The 23,090-nt window shown below is 31.7% G+C and overlaps 1 protein-coding gene across 2 annotated transcripts in view; it reads right to left on the bottom strand.

Annotated features, from left to right (window-relative positions):
- Window positions 1-23,090, bottom strand: part of LOC149420833 (acyl-CoA Delta-9 desaturase-like) — a 190,219-nt gene that overhangs the window by 9,165 nt on the left and 157,964 nt on the right. For both annotated transcript variants that reach the window (XM_089635574.1, XM_089635575.1), the window contains 2 exons: window positions 16,653-16,885; window positions 11,411-11,541 (listed from right to left, as the gene is read on the bottom strand). In XM_089635574.1, the coding sequence (XP_089491700.1) occupies window positions 11,411-11,541; window positions 16,653-16,875 (354 nt within the window). In that variant the 5' untranslated portion in view covers window positions 16,876-16,885. The remainder of the gene's footprint in view (window positions 1-11,410; window positions 11,542-16,652; window positions 16,886-23,090) is intronic.

Raw genomic sequence — 23,090 nt, 5'->3', positions numbered from 1 at the left:
ATTCACTCCATGTATTCCTATTTGAAAAGGTTTTTTTATTTAGGTCTTAAATTGTGAAAACATATTTTATAGTTCAGAGATTCAAAAACCTTGGCCAAACATGATAGTATATTGGTCACCAGATTTGAATAGTGGTACCACATGTGCTTCTTTCCATAAGTCGCGAAAAGTTTCCATGGTTAAAAATATATTAAAAATAGTGAAAACTGGCAAACATAATGAATCTGCACAGCAACTGACAAAGAAAGAAGGAATCTATTTTACTCAAAAAGCATTTTCTTTCATCTGCACTAATATGTATTTTACACAGATTTCTTTGTCTGTGTTCAGTAATGTTTGGCATTGAATTATTAGTAGGTGAGTCCAATTTGGTATAAACAGTTGAAAAATATTTAGAGAATATGTTTGCTATGTGTTCTCCATAATTTGCAGAAATTTCATCAAGAAGCAACACTATAGGATTACAAATGGTTTTTTGTAATGATTTTGAGTATGTCCAGAACACCTTTATGTTATCTTGCAGATCACTTTCGACAGAGTTGATGTATGATTTGTAACACTTCACTCTACATTTTTATCCTTAAATTAGAGAATTATCTATTATGAGTTACTGTGTTTTTTTTTTAAGTCAAACTTTCTTTATTTTATTTTAAGAAGACGAATCAATTGCCGATTAAATCAGACAGGGTATTGCTTTTTCACTAAACAAGAACCATTCTATTCGATTTTTTTTAATTTCAAAAAGATTTTTCCAATTAAAACAGTTCTAATAAATTTTAATTTAAATAAATAATTGAAGAACAAATAATTGAAATGATACAAACTCAAACTTGATGAAAGGGAAATAACATTATTTTTAAATTAAGTGTGATTTGATCTGATAAGATGATGTAATGTGATTATTGAAAATAATTCTTTGAAAACTGTCTAAGTATCGGCTGACTTCCTTGTCCAAACACAAAGATTTCTTTAAATTCCGAAGAATTTTCATAACGGTAAAATATTTTTTTAAATTTTTTAAGATAAACTAATGTTTATAAGACAAGATTTTTTATTGATAGCACAAAAAATAACGAATTATTATAAGTCATAATTATTCGCCCGAAATGCCCATACAACATCTAAAATATCTCTCGACTAAAAATAAATGCCGCTGCAGGAATTGAACCCACACCCTTTTGATTGTTCGGTAATGCTTTTTTTAAATTTGTACTCATGGTGTCTGAAGTAAATATTTTATTGCAATTTAAATCATCAATTTTATCAAATATTGCAAATCATTAATTACTTCTTCATCTTTACGTATTTTTTTAATTTAATTATGTTTACAGAATAATACCCCTTGCTGTCATGTTTAAAAGCAAAACCTTCCAAGGCGAATCCATTCTAAATTTTATCCTTTTAACAATAATTATTGTTTATTATTTTTAACAATAACCATTATCATTATACGTATTATGGTTCATGGTAAAAGCACAGTTATGTTTTCGCCATAACTAATAAATACCGCTAATTTATTATTATATACATCACAACTGATAATAATCTACATGCTTCAATACTAATGGCTTCTTCGTCAGGATAATTCAGATTAATTTATGATTATTCATGATTTTCGTGTTTGTTTTGTTATACTGTTTCGCAACATAATATCCAAATTTACCGTAGTACTTAAATAATAATAAAATATTTATTTTTTCACCTTGCTCTTTTTTATTCAATGTCAGGAATCATTAAATGAGGTAAATGTTTGCAATAATTATATCGACTATCATACTTGTAAGTAAAAACAAAGTAAATTATATTGCATGCAATTTTTTGTAAAAACTATGTAATGAACAGTAAGCCGAATTTTTTTATTTTTTTTTATAGTGAATACCTCACAAGAGTCCCGACTGCTCCCGTCTGGAGCCAGTGAGACTATGGCATCCCCGATTGGGGGATGTTGTGAGGCTGAAGGTAAGTGGGGAGGGGAAAGAGGAAGGTGGGGAAGTACCTGGCTATTCAGATCTAGTCACTAAACACGGCTAAAGCCATTTGGAGCAACGTTTCAATTCTGAATGGTGGTCTTACACCAGGGCGATACTGGTAGTATCTTCCACTCTGGAACGTGCCGCAAATATACTATATATTATAAATATACTATAAATACCGCGGGTTCCCGATTTGCGCAGGTAAATTTTATTTTATTGATTTCCGTTATTTCATATTTTAAACAATTGAATTTATATATAACACTTACCTTTTAACAGAAAAATAATGTTTTTCAGTAAAGGTAAAGAAGTAGGTTGGAACTGAAAGTGTTGAACAAAATTCGTGAAACCAGAAAGACTACCATATTTAATCAAGATTGAAAATGTTAGTATTTTTACCTGCCAAGAGTAATTTACGTGTTAATTTACCTATATCTATAAATTTTACCCTTCGGGTTTTAAAATAATTTTACCAACAAGTCCCAACGACATGGTGAAATTTCACGGAATAACGGAATGCTCCCGAGGTATCTAAAATGTGCAATGTATTGCTTATTTTTGAAATTGTCGTTCAAAAAAATACCATTTTAGAAACTGTATAATATTATGTTAGCAATATCTGTATTCGAAATAAATATTAAAAGTTATAATTTTTTTTAATATCAAACATGAAAATATTAACAAAAAATTTACCGAGACATTTTGACTCGGAACGTCCATAATTTTGTAAAAATTCAATATTTATAGAACTTATTCCTTTTGTGTGGGTAATTAGTAAGAAAACTGTCACTTCACTTTTTATGCCGTTGATACAATAACAAATAAAATAAAATATTATTTTTAATCCTGCTGCTTTATAATCATGCACTTTGGCATTATTTATTAATTTTATCCTTGTCGTTCGGTAAAAATATTTGATAAAAACTATTTTTTTTATTTATCTTTCCAATGACGTCCGGAGCCCTTAAATACTCTAAAGACTCTGGTCCTCTAGTCCCTAAAGACTGTAGCCCCTAAAGACTCTGGTCCGGAGCCCCTAAATACCTGAAAAAATCCCTTGACTCTGTGCAAAAACGGGCGGTCCGTTTGATAGATTCCCCAATCTTAACAAACTGACTGCAATCTTTAGAGCACAGGCGTCAGGTAGGTATGCTGTCCTTGTTCTATCGGTATTACAATGGAAGATGCTCTGAGGAACTAGCGTCATTGATCCCTTCGGCACCGGTGCGTAGTCGGAATACACGCCAAACGCGCGCCCAACATTTGTACACAGTTGACATTTGTCACATGAGAACGGGTTGCTTCTACGATTCGTTCTTAAGTTCAACGGCTCGGCTGTGGAACGAACTGCCGGCCTCTGTGTTTCCTCCCTCCTACAACATGGGACTCTTCAAGACCCATGTTCACTCCTTCCTCTCCACAAAAAGACCCTCCACACAGCATCCCCAAAGATGACATAGGCCCTGAGGGAAATTATTTTCTTCAGGGCCTCCTGTGTGGAGTAAATATAAAAAAAAAATGACGAACAAATCACGCATTGTAAAAAATTAAATTAAAATGCTTTTATGATGTGATTTTATAATAGATACCCCGGTCAGATATATCCTTCAGATGCTATAATGGAATATGATGTTTGTGGCTAGTAATGTCCTTCCGAGGTCTAGAGGGTAAATGTAAATGAGAGGTTACATAAACCTGATTTTCATGACTATCAAAAATCATTCATATTATCTTTCAAATGTTGCACAAAATATTTCCAACGTATTCATGGAGATGAAAACTATTAAATATTTTAATGAACATGTGAACTGGCGCGTGTTGAATTAAAGTGTGCATAACATTAAAATGTATTTGGTTCTATAATTTAGTATCATTAATATTGACAGCAATGTCGATAAGTCTGTTATTTCACATTATTTTTTAATAAACTATTTGAATTATGACTACCCCAGCAGCAAAATGTTTGATCTATGACGGTTTGTGAGCATAATCCTCGGTAGAAGGAATCCTGGATTTATATAAACAGTTGTACATTTTAACCCACGGGAGTTAAATCAAAGTTTTTTTTCTAATCCCTAGAGTATTTTCGGGCTTTTTTCTCCAGCATGACACAAACATAAAAGTCATGCTATCTCATTTTGTATTACAGTGCAATATATTTATGATTTAAACAGTTGTCTAATTAAGTATGCTTCTTAGTTTCGTAAATTCAATTTACACGATAAGAACCATAATTAAGCGACTTTAAAAGATTCATCTATGTTTGTGTTCTAAATGTTTAAATATTTTTAATTGCAAATTATGTTGATTTATAAATACAAATATCAGAAAGAATAATTTGTCTGCTTTTGACATACATTAAAACAGTAACTCTTAAAGTTATTAATTAACAAGAATATCTGATGACATCATATTATTTTCTACGGGCCCGAGGGTTTAAAAATGATACATAAAAACCTCTATAAGAAAACATTAAAAAAATTGAAATCCAATGAAAATAAGGAAATGTCATCTAAAACAGAAACAGTTAAAATAAGCATGCAGATATTGCAACCCAAGTAGATAATTTGAAAAGGCCTCTATTATGAATTGTCATTCTTGAATAACCAAACTTGGAAATAAGTACATTTTCTAATACACGAAATTGCAGTTCGTCTTTAAAATACATATAACTAGTGCATGAAATTTAAATTACACGAATGACTGTTGAGTGCGTTTCATGGACGATACAATAATAATACCGGATTTTAAAAATATTATACGATTTACAAATGATATATGAAAATTTCAATAATAATGTATTAATAGCGTAAGAAAACAGCTAATACTTCTACATCTGTATTTAAATTACACTAATTATTGTTGAGTGCGTTTCATGGACGATACAATAATAATACCGGATTTTAAAAATATTATACGATTTACAAATAATATATGAAAATTTCAATAATAATGTATTAATAGCGTAAGAAAACACCTAATACTTCTACATCTGTATTTAAATTACACTAATTATTGTTGAGTGCGTTTCATGGACGATATAAAAATAATATTAAAAAACTATGACGCGATTTCGAAATTAAATATGAAAATATCTATAAAAATAGTTTAGAAAACAGTTTTTTAATCTTTAATGTTATCAACAGTAATTACGTATCATTATTTTTCAATAACGTAATAAAAAAATAGTTCTACAAAACCATGAATCTTTGCGATATTTCCATAATTAAAAGATTTTTTTTCTCGTATTGTTTGACGTCAATAGTTTATACGATTTTAAACGCCATAAAGTCCAGTAATTGAGGAGTTTTTCTTAGAAAAGATGAAGTAGTAGCGGGGGGAGCGAGAGCCGCCATCTTGGATTGGAGGTCATAAATATTGTTTTTTTCTAAATAATTCCTCAATGTTTGTAATAACCATTAACTTTGTGGGTCGCCATAATTTACAATAAAACTATTTAAATTTGTTTTAGACTACTTTAATTTTAATTACACTCTACCGGTTTCGGAAGCACCCTTCCTTCGTCAGGAGGATATTAAAACTGAATTTTAAAATATTAAAATTAGAATATTAAAATTTTTAATATTCTCCTGACCAAGGAAGGGTGCTTCCGAAACCGGTAGAGTGCAATTAAAATTAAGGTAGTCTAAAACAAATTTATATATTTTTATTGTAAATTCCTCAATGGTTGTCTTTACAATAAAATTGCAGATGGCATACTTAAAGAAGACAAAATTCTGTATATTTTTACAAGTATAATACGTAACAAGTTACAGCGGTAGATTGATTAACATTTTTCCCATAAAATCTTTAAACTCAATTAGGCCATATTATTTTAACGTATTTCTAAAACAAAATATAATCTATAAGTCTATTTCACTGCAGAAGAAATGCACAAAGGTACAAAATGATCATTTTGTGGAGTAAATATGATTTAAGATTTTCACGACCAAAAGTATTTTTATTATTTGTTTTTGGGGTGTTACGCCGTGATGTGGTGCAGATTTGTCACACACATACACCCTGATGATTAACACTGTAACGTTGTCCGAAACGTTAGCTAAAGAAGGAGTTAGCGTAACCCGTCATAACACCCCAAAAACAGATAACAAAAATTTTGTGGTGTTTTCGAACAACTTCCAGAAGGCGTGGAATTCGGAAGTAACAAAATCAATGTTGTCGATGAAGGGTATCTTTTACACAAAGTTTAATGTTTTCGTGATGATTTTTTTTGTTCAATTTATATACGAAATCACGACGGACAACATTGTCCTTCTTCAACTAAGGGAAACCAACATTTGGTTTTTTTGTGAAGAAAAACAAATCAGGATGGAAAACCAGAAGACAGCAGATCCTGGAGCACGCTTTCTTACGCAAGGGATACTTATATCTTGACTTCCGGACCAAACAGACACGCGAAAGCGTTCAGTTTGAGACGAAATTCAGGACATAAGGCCTCTGAAGATGGACAGTGAGATCTGTCCGAAACGTCAGAAATTAAAAAGTCCTTTCAAGGACTACTTTACGCGGGTAAACCGAGAACATTATTCTACAAATATATATAATATATATATATATATACACAAACATATACATACATACATGCATGCATATATAAATACATTCATACACATCTATATATGAACACACATAAACGTAATGTGTATTCACATATTATATACATAAATATACAGATACATGGTTAATTTTATTATAATGGTTTAAAAGTTAGGAACTCATGTATTCTTTGAAAAAGGCTCGTCCCCTTTCAAATATCCAGTTTTGGACACGTATAATAAAAAGGGATATAGTATTAGTTGATTTTATGTCCCTGTCCAACGCGTTGTATATTTTAGGGGCGATGAACCAGAATTGTCTTTGAGCGAATGTGGTTCTAGTTTTTGGGACCACGCATCCCAGATTTGATGAAAAGCGGGTGTTTACTTGGTGTTGAGGAGCCACTAGCAAGTCACTAGCAAAGCAAAATTTACCTATTTAACTAAAAAAAATGTAGATACTGGTTTCAAATCAGTTGAGCTTTGTACACGTTAACTTTTTTACGTAAACCTATTGCATATAATTTTCAGATTTTAACATAGTGATGATCCTTTATAATTTATTTCAGTTTTTGTGCCAACGTGTTGGTGATAAATTCAATAAAATAAAATTATTCATATTATTTTCCTTATGATTTATCTGAAGAGTGGACGGTCTCTTGGTTTGGTATCCGAATGTTTGAAGTCGGTTGTAAAGAGAGCTCCTTTTGTTAACTTATTTTGTTTCTAGATGAGTTGTTATGATCGAATAAAGCACTTATGTCATATTCATCTATATTGAAAATTGCCTATAGAAGTTCAAATGAACTAGCAAAGGTAAGATGATGTTAACTGTGAGGCCTTTAGATACAGAATGAGAATTTTTAGCAAAAAATTGATAATAATGCAATTTCATGCAAAACGTTAATTCGCTTTTTAAGCATAGACAAAATGATAAACATACAATTTGAGGCAGATAATCTCAAGGTAAAATGAGACACAGGCGACAAACAAAATTTTTTTTAAACATAAGCAGATAAGTAAGAAATTATGTTAAATGATGAAAGACAAGACTCAATTTAGATTTTTGCGTTTCTAGCTTCCGATTGTGTTTCATGTTTTTTTATTGTAAGGTTGACAGTATCTACACTGCCTACAAGCAAACGCGAATTATGCGCGAACTTCATATCGGTGTTCTGTCGAAGTGGTGCGTCGGTTGGCTAATTTTCGGGTAATTTATTATTTACATAAATAATATTAAATATCAATATTTTAAAAAATCATAAATGCAAAATATTGCTAATTATTGTCATTAAGTTGAATCAAATCTTTGTTTTTTTTAAATGCGTATTATAAACGATAGATATAAGTAAACTTTTACCCACTCAAAAAATAGCGTGCATATTTGATGCCAACATAACGCATTATGGTTATATTTATGCCTGATTTATGTAAAACCAATATATATATATATATATATATATATATATATATATATCTATACTATAAATAATATAGTTAGCGTCATACGTGACAGAGCCCGTGAATGACTGTGTTAACAGTCACGTGAAGGTGATAATCAATATTTCCCACGGAAGCCATATTAGAATACACGTTTGTAGGTCCATGCAACCTTCGATAGAAAAAAGATGAAGTTAGTTAAGATGATAAAATGGGCACAATTACTTTCTCGTAACCACGATATTGAAAACAACCGTTTTTTTGTCTGTTCATTGAAATCGTTAGACACACGTCGCCATAATTTTAATATAAAACCACTGTTTTCAATGAGCAGCCTCATTTAGTGAAATTCTGTTACGCGTGATCTTGTAATAAAATCTTTAGCTCTACTTGTATTGTCGACCTCCAGTTTTTTTATCTGTTCATTGAAATTGTTAGACACACGTCACCATAATTCTAATATAAAACCATTGTTTCAATGAACAGCCTCATTTAGTGAAATTCTGTTACGCGTGATCTTGTAATAAAATCTTTAGCTCTACTTGTATTGTCGACCTCCAGTTTTTTTATCTGTTCATTGAAATCGTTAGACACACTTCGCCATAATTTTAATATAAAACCATTGTTTTGAATGAACAGCCTCATTTAGTGAAATTCTGTTACGCGTGATCTTGTAATAAAATCTTTAGCTCTACTTGTATTGTCGACCTCCAGTTTTTTTAAATTTTATTTTGTTATCAATTTCACCATCTAACTTAAATAACAGTATGTTTTTATTAATGTTATAGTTAGTTTTAAATTTTGCGACACGTGACACGTGACGTCACCAGTCACCAGTCTCAAAAAGACAACTTTTCTTTCAACCGGCTCCGTATTTTTGACATTTTTTACATTTAAGATAATCCGCTTTTGACATTGAATAACACTGAGTAAAATGTTAGCATCTCGTCACTAATCTTATCGTATTGGTCCAAAGTACGAATTTAGATCCATGACCGCACCTGATAAACAATTTACCGATGTAAGCCTGCATTAAAACATTTTTATCTATTTTTATATTATTGTATTATTTTTCTATATCGTTGGATATCCTAAATAGACCCAGAATCCCGGCATTTTTCCAACAAAAAGGTTCTTCCCGCAAAAAACATAATTCTTAAAAAATCTTAGAAATTTTCCGCGATTTGAAGAATTCATATTCAGTCGTGGCGTTATATTAGTTCTTAAGGCGATGCCATACGTAGTAATTCAAAATCATGTGTTTTTGGTTTTAAAATTTGGTCGCCTAGAAATGTTTCAGATGCTTTAATCAAACACTGCGAGTAGAATACATCTTGGCCTTTGAAATAATCGAGTATTTTTTATATAAGTCTTTTTATAAGCCCATATAAAATTAATGTAAAGGCCTATGAAAACTGCTTTAAAGTTCAAAATCTCCTACCTACGAACCCATTTTCGGTTATGATTTTATTGTATGATGTGGCAAATTAAGTTATTTATAAAATGAACGAAAAAAAAAATATTTATGCCTGAACATCAACAAAATAAAATAAAAGGCACTTTTTGGCCATGTTTTTTTCTTGGATAAATCAAAACAGACGGATGGTGTTAAGGGGGAATTTAAACCTATCGCCATCTACGTATGGGTTGTTATTGATAGAAGCTCAATTTAAAATATTACACGACGTCGTGCATCGCCTTAAATGACAATTTATAAATTCTATGTTGACGGCCTACGTGGTCGAAGGGAAATGCCAAGGGTTAGGCCGGCAAACTGAAGGTCGCGGATTCTAATCCCGAACTTTAATTTGATTCATTTGTGGTATTTGACTTGTGGTTTTTTTTCTCTACAGATGGCCTAGTCTTAAGCAGTTATTTCGTCCTTTATTATTTTTAGGCTAATTTTATTTAACTATACCTGTACATATTTTAAGATTTGTTTATTGTGTATATTGTAGGAATCCTGCAGCCTAACCAGTATGCAGGGACATTGGGGGTCTAGATTATTTTTACAATAAATTTAGAGTCGCTTAACCAAAAACAAAATTAGAGTCCTCGTGAGAGCCCTAAAGGAGTAACCATCTGTTACTTACACCAGGGCGGGTAAGCAGTGGATAACCTCCAGTGTGATATTTGACAAATTACGCATTAAAAAATATATATGGTTTATTTTTAACACGTTCCAGAGTGGAAGATACTCTCAGTATAGCCGTGGTGTAATACCACCATTTAGAATTCAAACGTTGCTTGAAATGGCGTGTTTGGTGACCAGATCTGAATAGCCAAGTACTTCTTCATCTCCTTATTTTCCATCTCCTTCCCTTCTCTACTACCTTCTGCCTAACAACATACCCCAATTGGGGATGTCATAATTTCACTGGCTCCAGACGAGCAGTTGAGATTCTTGTGCAGTTTAACATTTAATAAAAATATGTTTATAATAAAACTATAAATTCAGAATCAGCGTTTGTTGATCTATACGAATATATGTATATTTTTTAAGCCATAATATTTTTCATGGAGTTCCTTATTCTAGAAAAACATATAATCTGAGTTTTACCAATAAAAAGACGATATATTCTTCAATTAAAAATATGGTATGTGAAATATAAAATATGTAAAGTGTTTGTTTATCAACAATGCGAAACCTAACGTTTTCCCAAGTGTGACCACTATATCAAGTTAACAAATGATTGGAGACTTAGCAATACAATTCAGACTCATACATTGTTTGGTTTGTCTAAATCGTTAATGTGTACAACAGCCCTGCGATTTATTTACAAAACGATGTACACGACAGAAACGCACTGCTATGTTAGTCTGCTAACTGGCGTAAACATAGCTTATGTTATTCCTATATCCCGATGGTCGACACTTCAAGGTTGTCCGAACTTTGGGTCACCAACTCCAAAATCAAAGAACAAAATTTTTTAAGGACTTCATCGTTAATAAGATAATACATATACTTTTTATGACCTTCTCTGTTTTCCAGGCTTTTAAATATTTTTACCTAAAATTCCCAAAGATGCAATTTTAATATCAAACATGAAAATGATAGCAAAATCACTTACCAATACATTTTTAATCGAAACGTCCACAATTTTGAGAGAATTTGATATTACGAAAACACATTCCACATTCGTTTAAAAAATTAGTGCGAAAACTGTCACTTCACTTTTTAAGTATAAAAAATAAGACGTTAAACTTTCAACTGTCAATATTAAAATCCCGCCAAATTATATTTTGACAATTTTTAGGATCTTATTCATGGATTAGAGTAAAAATATATAACACGAACAGAGAAGAACAAATTTTTCTTTCTAATGGCAAACAAATTACAATCTCCGCATTTAAAAAAAATATAAAAAAATACAGATGTATGGAGGTTTTCTAAGGACCTCCTGTGTGGTGTTGAGAGAAAACAAATGGACTGGAACATACCTGGAATGCTATGGTGTTGAATACAGCCAGAATGATTCTCAAGGGTAATTTGGCTTTGTAGGACTTGTGAGCCCAGAGTCTGTGGGCTCCCGCAGTGATGCCCAGGCCAGAGCAGATGTAGAGAATAATTGCTAGAATAAACAAGAAAAACGTGTTTTAAATGCTAATTGAACACTGAACTTACATCATTAACTTTATATGCACAATTTTATTTTTAAATGATTAACACATAGTTTTAACCACTTTTGTTATGTAATAAATTAATTAAATATTTTGTAAGCAATGAGCATTGGTTAGGAAAGATGCCGGTTGTTTTTAAACAATAAACAGTGGTTAAAACTATGTGTTTTAAAATAATTTTTTTTTTTTTTTTTTTATTCATAAAAATATATTAGGATACAGGTTTTTTACATGCTTTTCGACTACCACACTAGACACATGTCCGTATTATGGTAGTCGAAATGGTGGCACGACTATAGTAAGTTTGTGTGTTTGAAGAAATAATTCTGTTATCTAATATAATATAACATTAAGTCGCTATCCGCATCTGGCTGTTTGTGCGCTTAGTTCTTAATATAGTTTTTACAATCATTAAGAATATTTCTTCAGGAAGGATTACGTATATGATACATGCATATTATATTAACAGAAAGTAGAGAAAAGTCGATGTTTTATAATAAAGTCTTAAAAATATATTTTCGGGCACTACATTTCTAAAGCTGGCTAGACCTTATGAGATACATCAAAACAAAGTACTACAGAATTGCATATCTTAAAAAACGCCTACAGAAAAGTCTTCAATGATATAATGTCTATCTCCTAAGGATAACCCCTAGCAAAACCGGGTACACGTCAGCTAGTTTGTAAAGAAAATACTTTGTATATAACAATGTTTAATCTAATAAAGAATCGACATGTTTCGAAACATTTCGATCTCATACTCTTGAACAGACAATGTTTCAATTTCAGTTAGGGCGCCCTTGGGGTGTTTTTCAAATATAAAAATATAGAAATACATGACTAGGAGGTGAACAAAGTCGCCAACATACAAGGAAGTGTGTCACTATCAAGTTAATGAAAACAAGGATTGTGTGCCAATACGGAGGTATTTGGAATTCAATCATCTACAACAAAACTAATTATTGTTCCTCCCGTATGTATGTATATATTCACTATAATGTTTGTTGTTCGTACCTACTATGCTTTGCGTAGTTCATTTTTCACTTGGCTCTTTTTTTTGGACGTAGCTAATAACTTCCTGAACAAAATATTGCTTGTCTAATGATAAAAACAATATGTAATTATATAAATGTTATCATTTTACGTAGTTTACACGCATACCTAAGCTTCTCCAGTAGTGAGAAGTTAAGTGGGTATTTTGGTACTCCACAGCAATTATAGTTAATTATTATAAATAATTCTTGATAAAAAATGTTTCCTGGACAACAACATGTTAATGACGTTCTAAATAAGTAGATTACAAGCTATTTAGGATTGAACAAGAACTTATGATGGCAAAACGATTATTTTAAAATAAATCACGCAAACAGCGTTTTTTGCTCGTAAGATGTTTTTTAATTTTTGCCTAATTTGATGGTTGATATCAAAGATTGATGTGGTTAATCGTCATCAAAACCTCACAAATATCGCGCTGCAGTTGCGCGGTAGCCCAAACAGCATTTTGTAAGCATAACTCGAAATTGGCTGTATGCTTGCTTGTATTTGGACCATAGTTCGATGGCATACATATTCATATTCATTACATTCATTTGTAAGTATTTTTTTGTACCCTTGTTCAAAATTTGGATATTACCGAGCGTATTTCGACATTCATGACAGTTATTTTGTAGATCTGAACCCAGCCTTTTACATTTGCGAGTATGTTTGTATTGTTTTGATTGATTATCGTGAATAGTAAGGTAACATTCCTCTTCTTATGTTACCCTCTCCTATTGGAATTTGGCATTCATCAGAATACCTTCTACATCAGTCATTCCCAAAGTGGTCTTTGTCGACCCTCAGTGGTCAATTTCAACCTGCAGGAGGTCCATGTCAATGAAAAATAAATTGGGGTGCAAGAGATGTAAATGTGGACCCATTTAGGCAGGCAGTCACCAAAATGGTGATAGGTTTCCTATATAGGATGAATTGATAGGTTTCCTATTAAACTTTTAGTAAAGTACTAATGTATTATAATGATGTCAGAACACGTGTTCATACAAATTTTAATATTTTCGCATTTCGACATTGTATATTATCAAGGCGAATGCAGATGCTTGAACACATTTTTCGATATATTAGGAACTTACTAAAATTTTATCAGAAAACGCCCCGCAATCCCGTTTTTAACCATATTACCAATACTTTGAAGATATTTTCAATAAATTAGGAAAACTAATTTTTCTGCGGGTATCCTGCAGAAACTTCACACACTTGTTCACGTAGATTACGACATTAATCGCGTGGTGGTTAGTTAGTTAGTTGTAAATAAACTAAAATTATTATCTTTTTACGGCTCCGATAGCTTCAATGCTGGTAAGCGTTCCAGAGATGCTTTGAAATGGAGATATGTAAAAAGAAATTTTAGAGGGAGTGCGCTTATATTACAAAACGATGATAATTAAGCGAAAATGGTGAAAATATTTAATAAAACACTACTCGTTTAAATAGAGCAAAAATCTCTCGACAAGTTGCATTTATCGATGCTCTATGATTGTTTTTCATACCTATAACTAGAGACATTCATTCAAAGCATTAACGATATTTTCGCGAATTAAAGCGATAAATGGTGTTTTTAGCGATAAATACGTTAAAACGCGAAATAACAGCGATTTTTACGACAAAACTCAATAATATGCGAACTAGATGGAACACGTGGTTTCATGCAGTTGAATATCTAGCTGAATACAAGGATGTTCTCGTCCATTTCATGAAGGAGTATGAACCCAAAAACTCGAGTATAGATTATATTTTGGAGCAGTTTGCAGATAGTAGTAAGGCAAATTTGATATGTATTCATTTGAAATTTGTTGACGAAGTGTGTGGCCAATTTGTCAAATTGGTAAATTCGAAGGGTCAAAATATCCATACGCTCATTTGCTTTGGGAGGACATGGTGTCCCTAAGCATTGAGGGATGATGTTTTCCCTGTCAAAACCTTTAAGGCTGTCCAGGAGGTAAAGAACCAGGTTGTCTTAATCCAAATAAGAGTTCTGTGAAACTGGCATCTCATATGCTGAACCGTCAAAACAACAGACTCATCTATTTTTTGAGCACGTGGGTAAAATTTTCAATCCTGCGATTGAGTAAATGAGAATTTCCAGCGATCAGACACTGTTTTTTAGCAAGTAAAAGTAGGCTTGCACCAACATTCAAATCTGTTGATGACAGTCAATTCCTGAAAGGTAAAAGCTATTTTCAAAGACAGCTTGTAGAGCTAGTGAGCGATGGAGTCACTGTAAACATAATTCAGCTACTCTTAGCTGTAAAGCTCTGTTGTTCACAGAGAATTTGCTGAGGCAGCTCTGATGACTTTGTAGGCCCCTGTGAATAGTGTTGACGCAGAAAGATTTTTTAGTCGGCATAATCTTGTATCGACAGATCGTAGAACGGACGTGACACACTTACTGTAGAAACATGTGCCATGTTGATTTTCAATCAATAATACAATAAACATGTTTCAAGTGATTTTGCTATTTTAAATGTTTTTCCCCTCTTGCCGTCTTGCATTCTTTGACGTTATCCTATTTAGCTATTAACACTATGAAAACGGAAAATTAAAGCTATAAAAGCTATTTTTTCAATAATTAATGCTATATTTATTAAAAATTAATGATATGAAAGGGTGTCTCTACATATAACATATTAAATAACAGAACAAAACGTGTTTTCAGATTTACAAACGTGTAGATATTATCTTAAAAAATAACCTGAATTTTTATTAGGAACTGTGAAAGTGTTAAGAAATATATTATAAATCGGTAGAAATTCGGAAAGCGGGGACTTATCACGATTCCATTGAATATATTTGAGAATACTCTTTTAATAATATCTTTGCTTAAATCGGTCAAATTATAATAATAATATTTTGGCACGGTCGTAAGCAATATTATATCACGTATTTGCCAAAGGTCGATTCAATAATAACTACGCAGCCAAAGTCCTCAGGAAAATGAGTTCCTGCGTATAAGATAAAAGTGGCAAATTATAGTAAACAGTGTTGAATAAAGCAAGTAGTTACTTATTCCGATACAATAAAGTTTCGCAGAAAACATGAACAATGATACGCATCGATGCGTTAAGCAAAGTTATTGTTTGAATTGTGTTGAAACGGATGTAATCAACATTCTATTGTTAAATTATTAACGGCATCAATTATTTTTGTGTTATAGCACTAAAGTAGCTTAACTCGGTGGGACTACCTCATTCCCGATTTGTGAAATGTGTTGCTGGAAGAAAGTAGGTGTGGAAATGACCAGTCAGTGGCCAAGTAGGTATCGCGTCTGGGACTCACCCAAGGCGTCGTTAGTTCATTTTCTCGGCTCTGTTGTCCATCCCGATACAAACAATATTTTCCGCTTACTGCGGTGGTAGCAGAACATTTCAAATATTGTCAGATTATTCGTAACCCGGGAATGTTTGTCTTTTTTATGAATTATTATTTTTTTAATCTTGATGTGGTAAAATCAAGATGAGATGCTATGGTCGATTCAGATCTAGTAACCAAACACGGCCAAAACCATTTCACGTAATATTTTTATTCTGAATGGTTGTCTTTAAGCAGAGGTATACTGATAGTTTTTACCGTTCTGGAACGTGCCGTAAATATACTTCACATCATTTTATACTATTTAAATAAAATTTACTCTTGCATGTAAAGATTCGGTCACGTGAACTTTGGATTTATGGCCAATGATCTTGATAGTGCATTAAAAGCCTATATTGCCGATGCTACACTTTGACACCGGTAATGCATTAATAGCCTACATTGCCGATGCTACACTTTGATACCGATAGTGCATTAAAAGCCTACACTGCCGATGCTAAATTTTGACACCGATAGTGCATTAAAAGCCTACACTGCCGATGCAACCCTTTGATACTGATAGTTTATTAAAGAGATATCGATGTTTTTATACATATGTATTTAGAGATTCTACTCCTTGATATCGCTAGTGCCTTAACAAACCTACACTGTTGATGCAACTCTTTTATTTTGTTAGAACCTTAAAAAGTATACTCACCAAAAGCGTCGGTCTGCCACTTGGCGGCGGTGAGGAAGAGGAAGGCGCCGTAGAGCGCCGCGACGTGCAGGTACGCGAACAGGATGACGTTGCGCCACACAAACTGCAGCTTGCGGTCATCCGCCACGCAGTGGTTGCCCACGCCCTTGGTAGACGAGTGCTCCACACCATCGGACTCCCCCTCGAATAGCACGCCTGTGGCATCGGAAAAATTGGGCGGCATAGTTGATTACCTAAAACAAAAATGTTATCAAAAAATCAACTCGTAAAAAACAAAGATTTTTTTAATGTAATAAATATATGTTTTACTATTTCAAATGTGTCTAATTTTTAAAGGTGCTGGTGTCATCCAATTTCATAAAAATGCGTGGATGTCCGTGGATGTCGTGGATGTGTATGGGTGATTATCATTAAAAGTTGACATATTGCATTGTCATCGACAACGTGTATATTTGCCAAGTTCCAACTTGATCGCATAATGGGAAGTGGGTTAATTTCCATATCAAAGATTTTCATTAATTCATTTACGAATACAAAAATGTGCATAAAAAATACACAGTTCTATTAACTGAAATTCTGTACGCATGGAAACCATAATATTAATGTCATTAAATGCAGTTCTAGTGTCTACCTGAATAAATTATATTATGTATGAACATATAGATTCGGATATCAATTATAAGTTGTTGTTATAATTTACGTTTAGCATACTAAGCACACGGTAAAATCATATTTTATTAATTTGGATGCACAAAAAAACAAAATGCACATTGAAGCACAAATGAAAAATAAACTCTTGCCATAAGATTTGAAACTAACCTACAAACTTCTCTTCTAACTATGACAACCTTCAGACCAGCCGATCTCCCAGTAGTTTTAGCATATGGGTATAATTAACTAACTTTAATTGTCAATAGTTTTAAGTACGTTGTGGTTTGAAGGTTATCTTCGCATATCTGGTGAAATTGCTATAATCACAGTTTTCATCAGTGGAAAGACAAAACTCCAACACGAACAGAAGCCATTTAACCATAATATTAATATAATTTCACGACACTCAAATATTATTCGATCCATTTTTATATCTATACCTTAAAGTGGCTTAAAACTATACGTCGACCTATCACAATAACTTGCACCGAACTATGGTTCAACGTATAAAAAAACTACTGGAATAATAAAATATACTAGTATTTTATGAAGCAATTGTATGCATAAAAGTATAACATAATTACAATGACGTGTACCTGGGTCAAAAGGTGGAAAAAAATATTATTCATTTTCCTCAATAGTCGATCGACGGTACCACCTGTTTCCAAACCAATTCCTCGTAGGTATATATTATTAAGCTATAAACCCGCCATTTTTATTATTTTTAATAATTTTTTCTTATCATGCTATAAAAGTTTCATTTTAATTGTTTTTTGATCATGTTTTAATAAATCTAAAACAGATGTTTTTAGTATAGCTTGTGGTTCAATGTCCAGCATGTCAAATGTCAAATTTAACTGAACTTAAATTAATGTAAGTTCCGTCTAAGAATTAAAAAAATCCATTACAAAATTAAGTATTATTAAATTAACGGATAAGTCTCTGAATGTTTTACCTGTTAGACGAATATTATTGTATAGTATATAAGTCAACATGATATATTGTTTCATTTCTTATATAAGGAAAGAGTTTGTAATAATTATATAACAAGGTTCACTCAAAATGAAGAAATGAAATTGGTCTACAATACCACTTTCGCATCTCACCTGAATTATTGTAGCAGAGTAATTTTTCTGAGCAATAAAACACAACTTAAAAGAATGAAAATAATTCAGATCTGGGGAATAAGTTCCAAGTTGTGCCGTAGTTGATATACTAGGATAAAATCAACGCGACGCCAAATCAATCTTCAAGTGTGTGGCAACGTTTATTCCATAACACCCTAGTATTATATAAGTTAAAAAATAAAATGTTACCAGATTTGATGTTAAAAAGTGTTAGTAAAAATAGTACAGTCAATGGCTATCCCACGAGAAGCTGCAACGATTTTAGGCTTCATAAGACAACAAAACAAAACAATCTAATCGAGTGGGTGACGAAAATGTGCTTTCCAGCACATTGCTTTGTTATGGGAAGGCTGCGAATTTAAAAAAGGGTTAAATAATACAGTCCATCCAGAAGCTGAAAGTCTTACAGCTTTTCTTGTGTTATTTCTCAATGTTGTGACATCCAAATATCAGTACGTAGGTAATAAAATATGTGAATCAGATACTTGAGTCGGGACATGTCAAGAGTCAGAATAATAGAAGAGTATGTATGAGACGACGTATGAATGTGAATGAGGCAAGGAGTGTGTGCCAAGACCGAGTTGTTTGGCGGTCTATCTTCTCTGCCTACCCCTGCGGGGAAACGGCGTGATGGTTAGTTAGTTAGTCAATAGAATATTATTGTAGTAGTTTTAGATTGGGTATATACTAGATATAAAATGTATAATTTTAGAGCTAAATAAAATACACAATAATTTTTTTTACTTATAAATACGGCTAAAGAACGCTCAATTATACTGTACCAAAAATATTTATAAAAAACTACCAATGGCAGTTAAAAACAAAAGCCTTATACTGGTAAAGTCAAATATAATTCTAAGAAAATGGCTATTAGAAACAGAAGAGTTATATTGCTGCCCTAGGCCCTTGTATTGCTAACTAGAATTCATATTATGACTTACAATTCTGTAATACCTCACGTATCTACTACGCCTAGTTAGTAATGTGTACTTGTTCTTTATATAATGCTTATACTCTTCTGTTAATTTAACCCATTGATAAATTGTTAATCTATCATCATCACTATTATACATATACTTTTATACGTGTATATTTATATATACGTTTGTAAATGTACCACGTAATTACATATAATGTTGTAAATAGGTCTCTGCTGACAAACTATATAGTAGAACTAGGTAGTTTAGCAGATTTGAATGAAAATAAATTTAAAAACATTTAAAAAATTAATGTTAAAAATGATTTCTTATATAATATTATGTAGGTTCTAGGTACCTATAATGCATTTTGAAAAACGGTATATTGTCATAGTAAAAACTTTCTATATATGCGACAGTATCAGTATGTCAATGTCAAAATCAATATTTGTAGAAGCACATGTTCCGCCGTCCTCATAAAATATTCGCTTTTAACTGATAATTTGTTAGGAACTATTTCAATTCATTCGTTATACTTTTCAGTGAATGAAAAAAAAACATTATTTCTAGTCATTGAACATCGTCTTCTTAACAAATAATTATAAGCAATAATTAGTCGCCTGAAATATCAATACAAATTGAAAATATCTCCCGAGTAAAAAAAATAGAAATAAGCCGACATAGCTCAGTGGTTTTAGAGCACCTGACCGGACATCAGAAGGCACGGGTTCAATTCCCGTTGGCGGCATTTATTTTTACTCGGGAGATATTTTCAATTTGTATTGATATTTCAGGCAACTAATTATTGCTTATAATTATTTGTTATCCTTTATGCTATGCATAAAACCTTGTCTTAAAAACATTGGTTTATCATTAAAATGTAATAATATTTGATAAGTCAAAAATATTTCACCAGTATATTTTTTTTTATGCAGTGTATTTATTGGGTTTTACAGTTTTTAGGTGTGTTAAAACCACCAAGCTAGGCTCATGCCCGTGTTATGGTGGTTTAAAATGAAGATATAATATGTCTCAACGTCATCTAGTGAGAAATTTAGCACTAACAAAGCCTTTCCTACAAAAATAAAGTTGGTTGTTTACAGGTGGAAAAAATATAATTAGCAGTAATTAACTAGTACATAGTAAATCATTTGGCGGGTTGGAAATAAGCCGACTTAGCTCAGTGGTTTCAGTCACATCAGAAGTCACGGGTTCAATATCCGTTGGCGGCATTTATTTTTACTAGGGAGATATTTTCAACTTGTATTGATATTTCAGGCCACTAATTATTGCTTATAATTATTTGTTATCCTTTATGCTACGCATAAAACTTTTTTTTCTTTTATAATCATTAGTTTATCATTAAAATATAATCGTCTAGTTAGGTAAACCTTCATACAATATAGTGGGAATTGAACAAAAAATTAAGGAAACAAAATTATCAGCAGTATTAGTTGAGAACAAGGATATTGCGCTAAAAAATAATCAATATTGAAATGAAAAAGCAAACAGGCAAACACGGCACTATTGTTTGTAAATCCAACATTGGAAGGGTCAAGTTCAGGAACATTGTTTATCCATAAGAGGCAGTGTTGCAAAACCAATAAAGTTACTAATATTTCATAAAAATACATTTTTTTTATTTAATGTTTAAGAATGCTTTTGGAGGCTAAAATAGCCGTCACCGAAATAGATAAATATTCCTTAATGATAATGTCATTTTTTAAATTGAAATTCCTTCTCACTTATCTACAGTTAAAAACTTTCCAGCAGAAAAAATATACTGCGATTTAATTTAAAAATCGTTATATTTTTAAAAAATCTCTACAAATATTTTGATAATTTCTACGAAAGAAAAAACAGATGTGACGCAGAATAATAATTACCTAATGGAACATTTGTTTTTAATAAACCGCTAATAAAATTAAATAATATTATACATAATTATTTTCAATATGTTGTTCAAAATGAGGAACGAAAACTAGGAACGGAAATGAAAGGGCGCGAACATTTCGAAAAACGTTTATTATATTCAAAAAAGTTTGTTGTTAATTTAAGAAAAATGAAAAATGTGTTTGTTTTTCTGTATGTTCGAACATTATATTGCTTCAACAATTTATAAATTTGAAACATAATATCGAATCGAGACCTACGAAAAAAATACAAACACCATAATATTGTGTTTTATATAATCTTAAGTCTAAGACACATAACGCTAGAGCATCAACGCTTATTTGGGCGTGACTTATATGGATTATATATTGAGGTGTCACACTACGCTATAATCATTATTTTCCTATAGCAGAAAAGATGTGCAGATCAATTGGAATTTCATTTCTCTGTACTCAAATATCGCTTAACTAGCAGTTAACGACACTTATAAAACATCATCTGTAAGGTGTGACAGGTCTGTATAAGATTTAATGGCGAGTGATATGGTGTTAAAAAAAACGCAGTGATGCGTATAGCGTAATGTGTCGCCATTGAATCACAGTGTCCTCCTTTAGAGTCGCAAGAAGAATACAATGTTTTTACTTATGACTGCAGATTAACATTTGATCAAAAATATGCGATCTCCTCAGCACAGGTTCTTCCAGAGAGGTGTTCACAAAATGCTACTACTAACCTATTTACATACAGTTTCTGATTATTATCATTTTCATATTTCTCGAACTTATTATCTCCGTAATCTTTATAATAGTATGTACGAGAAGAGAAATAATATTTTTTTTTGCTTCCTTTGAAAACAACCAAGGTACCTACATATTTTTGAACTTGGACCTAGGCAAGTGGACTATATTATTAATATTAGTTAGAAACATTTTTACGAGTATTTTATTACGAAGCTGTTCAAGCGAGCGAAGTCTAAGTTTTTTATAGTTCGTCATTTTACTGACTAACAACACGAATATAATATAATCATATAATTTGTTTTATTGATACGTAGAAGCGTTTTTTCCCTCATTTCATTACTGTATAAATAAAGTACATTACTCATATCAAGAAAGGCTTAACAAATTAGTAAAATTATACGGATTTCACCAAAGAAATGTACAAAGAAATGAAACACTGAAGCCCAGATGTTTCCCAAAAAATCAAGTGTGACAAAGTCATCAAAGTCATGATAAGCTTGTCAACTTACTACAATTTTTTATGGAAAGCTGAAACGCACCTTGAATTGGCGTTTAACGGGGACTATTCGAATGTCAATATAAAAAATGGTGGTGAATGGCCATTTGATGATATATTTTAATTTCTGCGAAACAAATGGGCCTAAACTTAAGGCCCCGTAGTAAGCGTTCAAAGATGGTTTGAAAGAGAGATAAGTAAATACGAATGTTGGAGGGAGCGCGCTAATATTAAAAAATTATAATAATAAAACATGACTCGTTTGAAATAGAGTAAGATCTTTTCCCAAAATTTTATTAGTTGCATTTAAAGATACACTGTGCATTTTTCGTGCCTAAAATATATTAAATAACAGAAAAAAATGTATTTTTTAATAATTTTCGGAGTTTAATTAGCGATTTTTTTCTATCGAAGGAATTTCATATAATTATCTTTTCGGCATAGCAAATGTATAGATATTATCTTAAAAAACAACATATATTTTATTTAATTAAAAAATATTTCATAAAATACTGACCCACTGAACATCGTAGGAAAAAAAATAATAATTTTGAAATTAATTTACTGATAAACAACTACAACTTTTTTCATATAGTTTTCATAAATTATTAAAA

This window comes from Hesperophylax consimilis, chromosome 9, assembly GCF_061612785.1.
Source record: "Hesperophylax consimilis isolate HC1 chromosome 9, BYU_Hcon_1.0, whole genome shotgun sequence".
Taxonomy (NCBI): domain Eukaryota; kingdom Metazoa; phylum Arthropoda; class Insecta; order Trichoptera; family Limnephilidae; genus Hesperophylax; species Hesperophylax consimilis.
The sequence above is the reverse complement of the archived record's forward strand: the minus strand, read 5'-3'. Positions and strand labels throughout refer to the sequence as shown.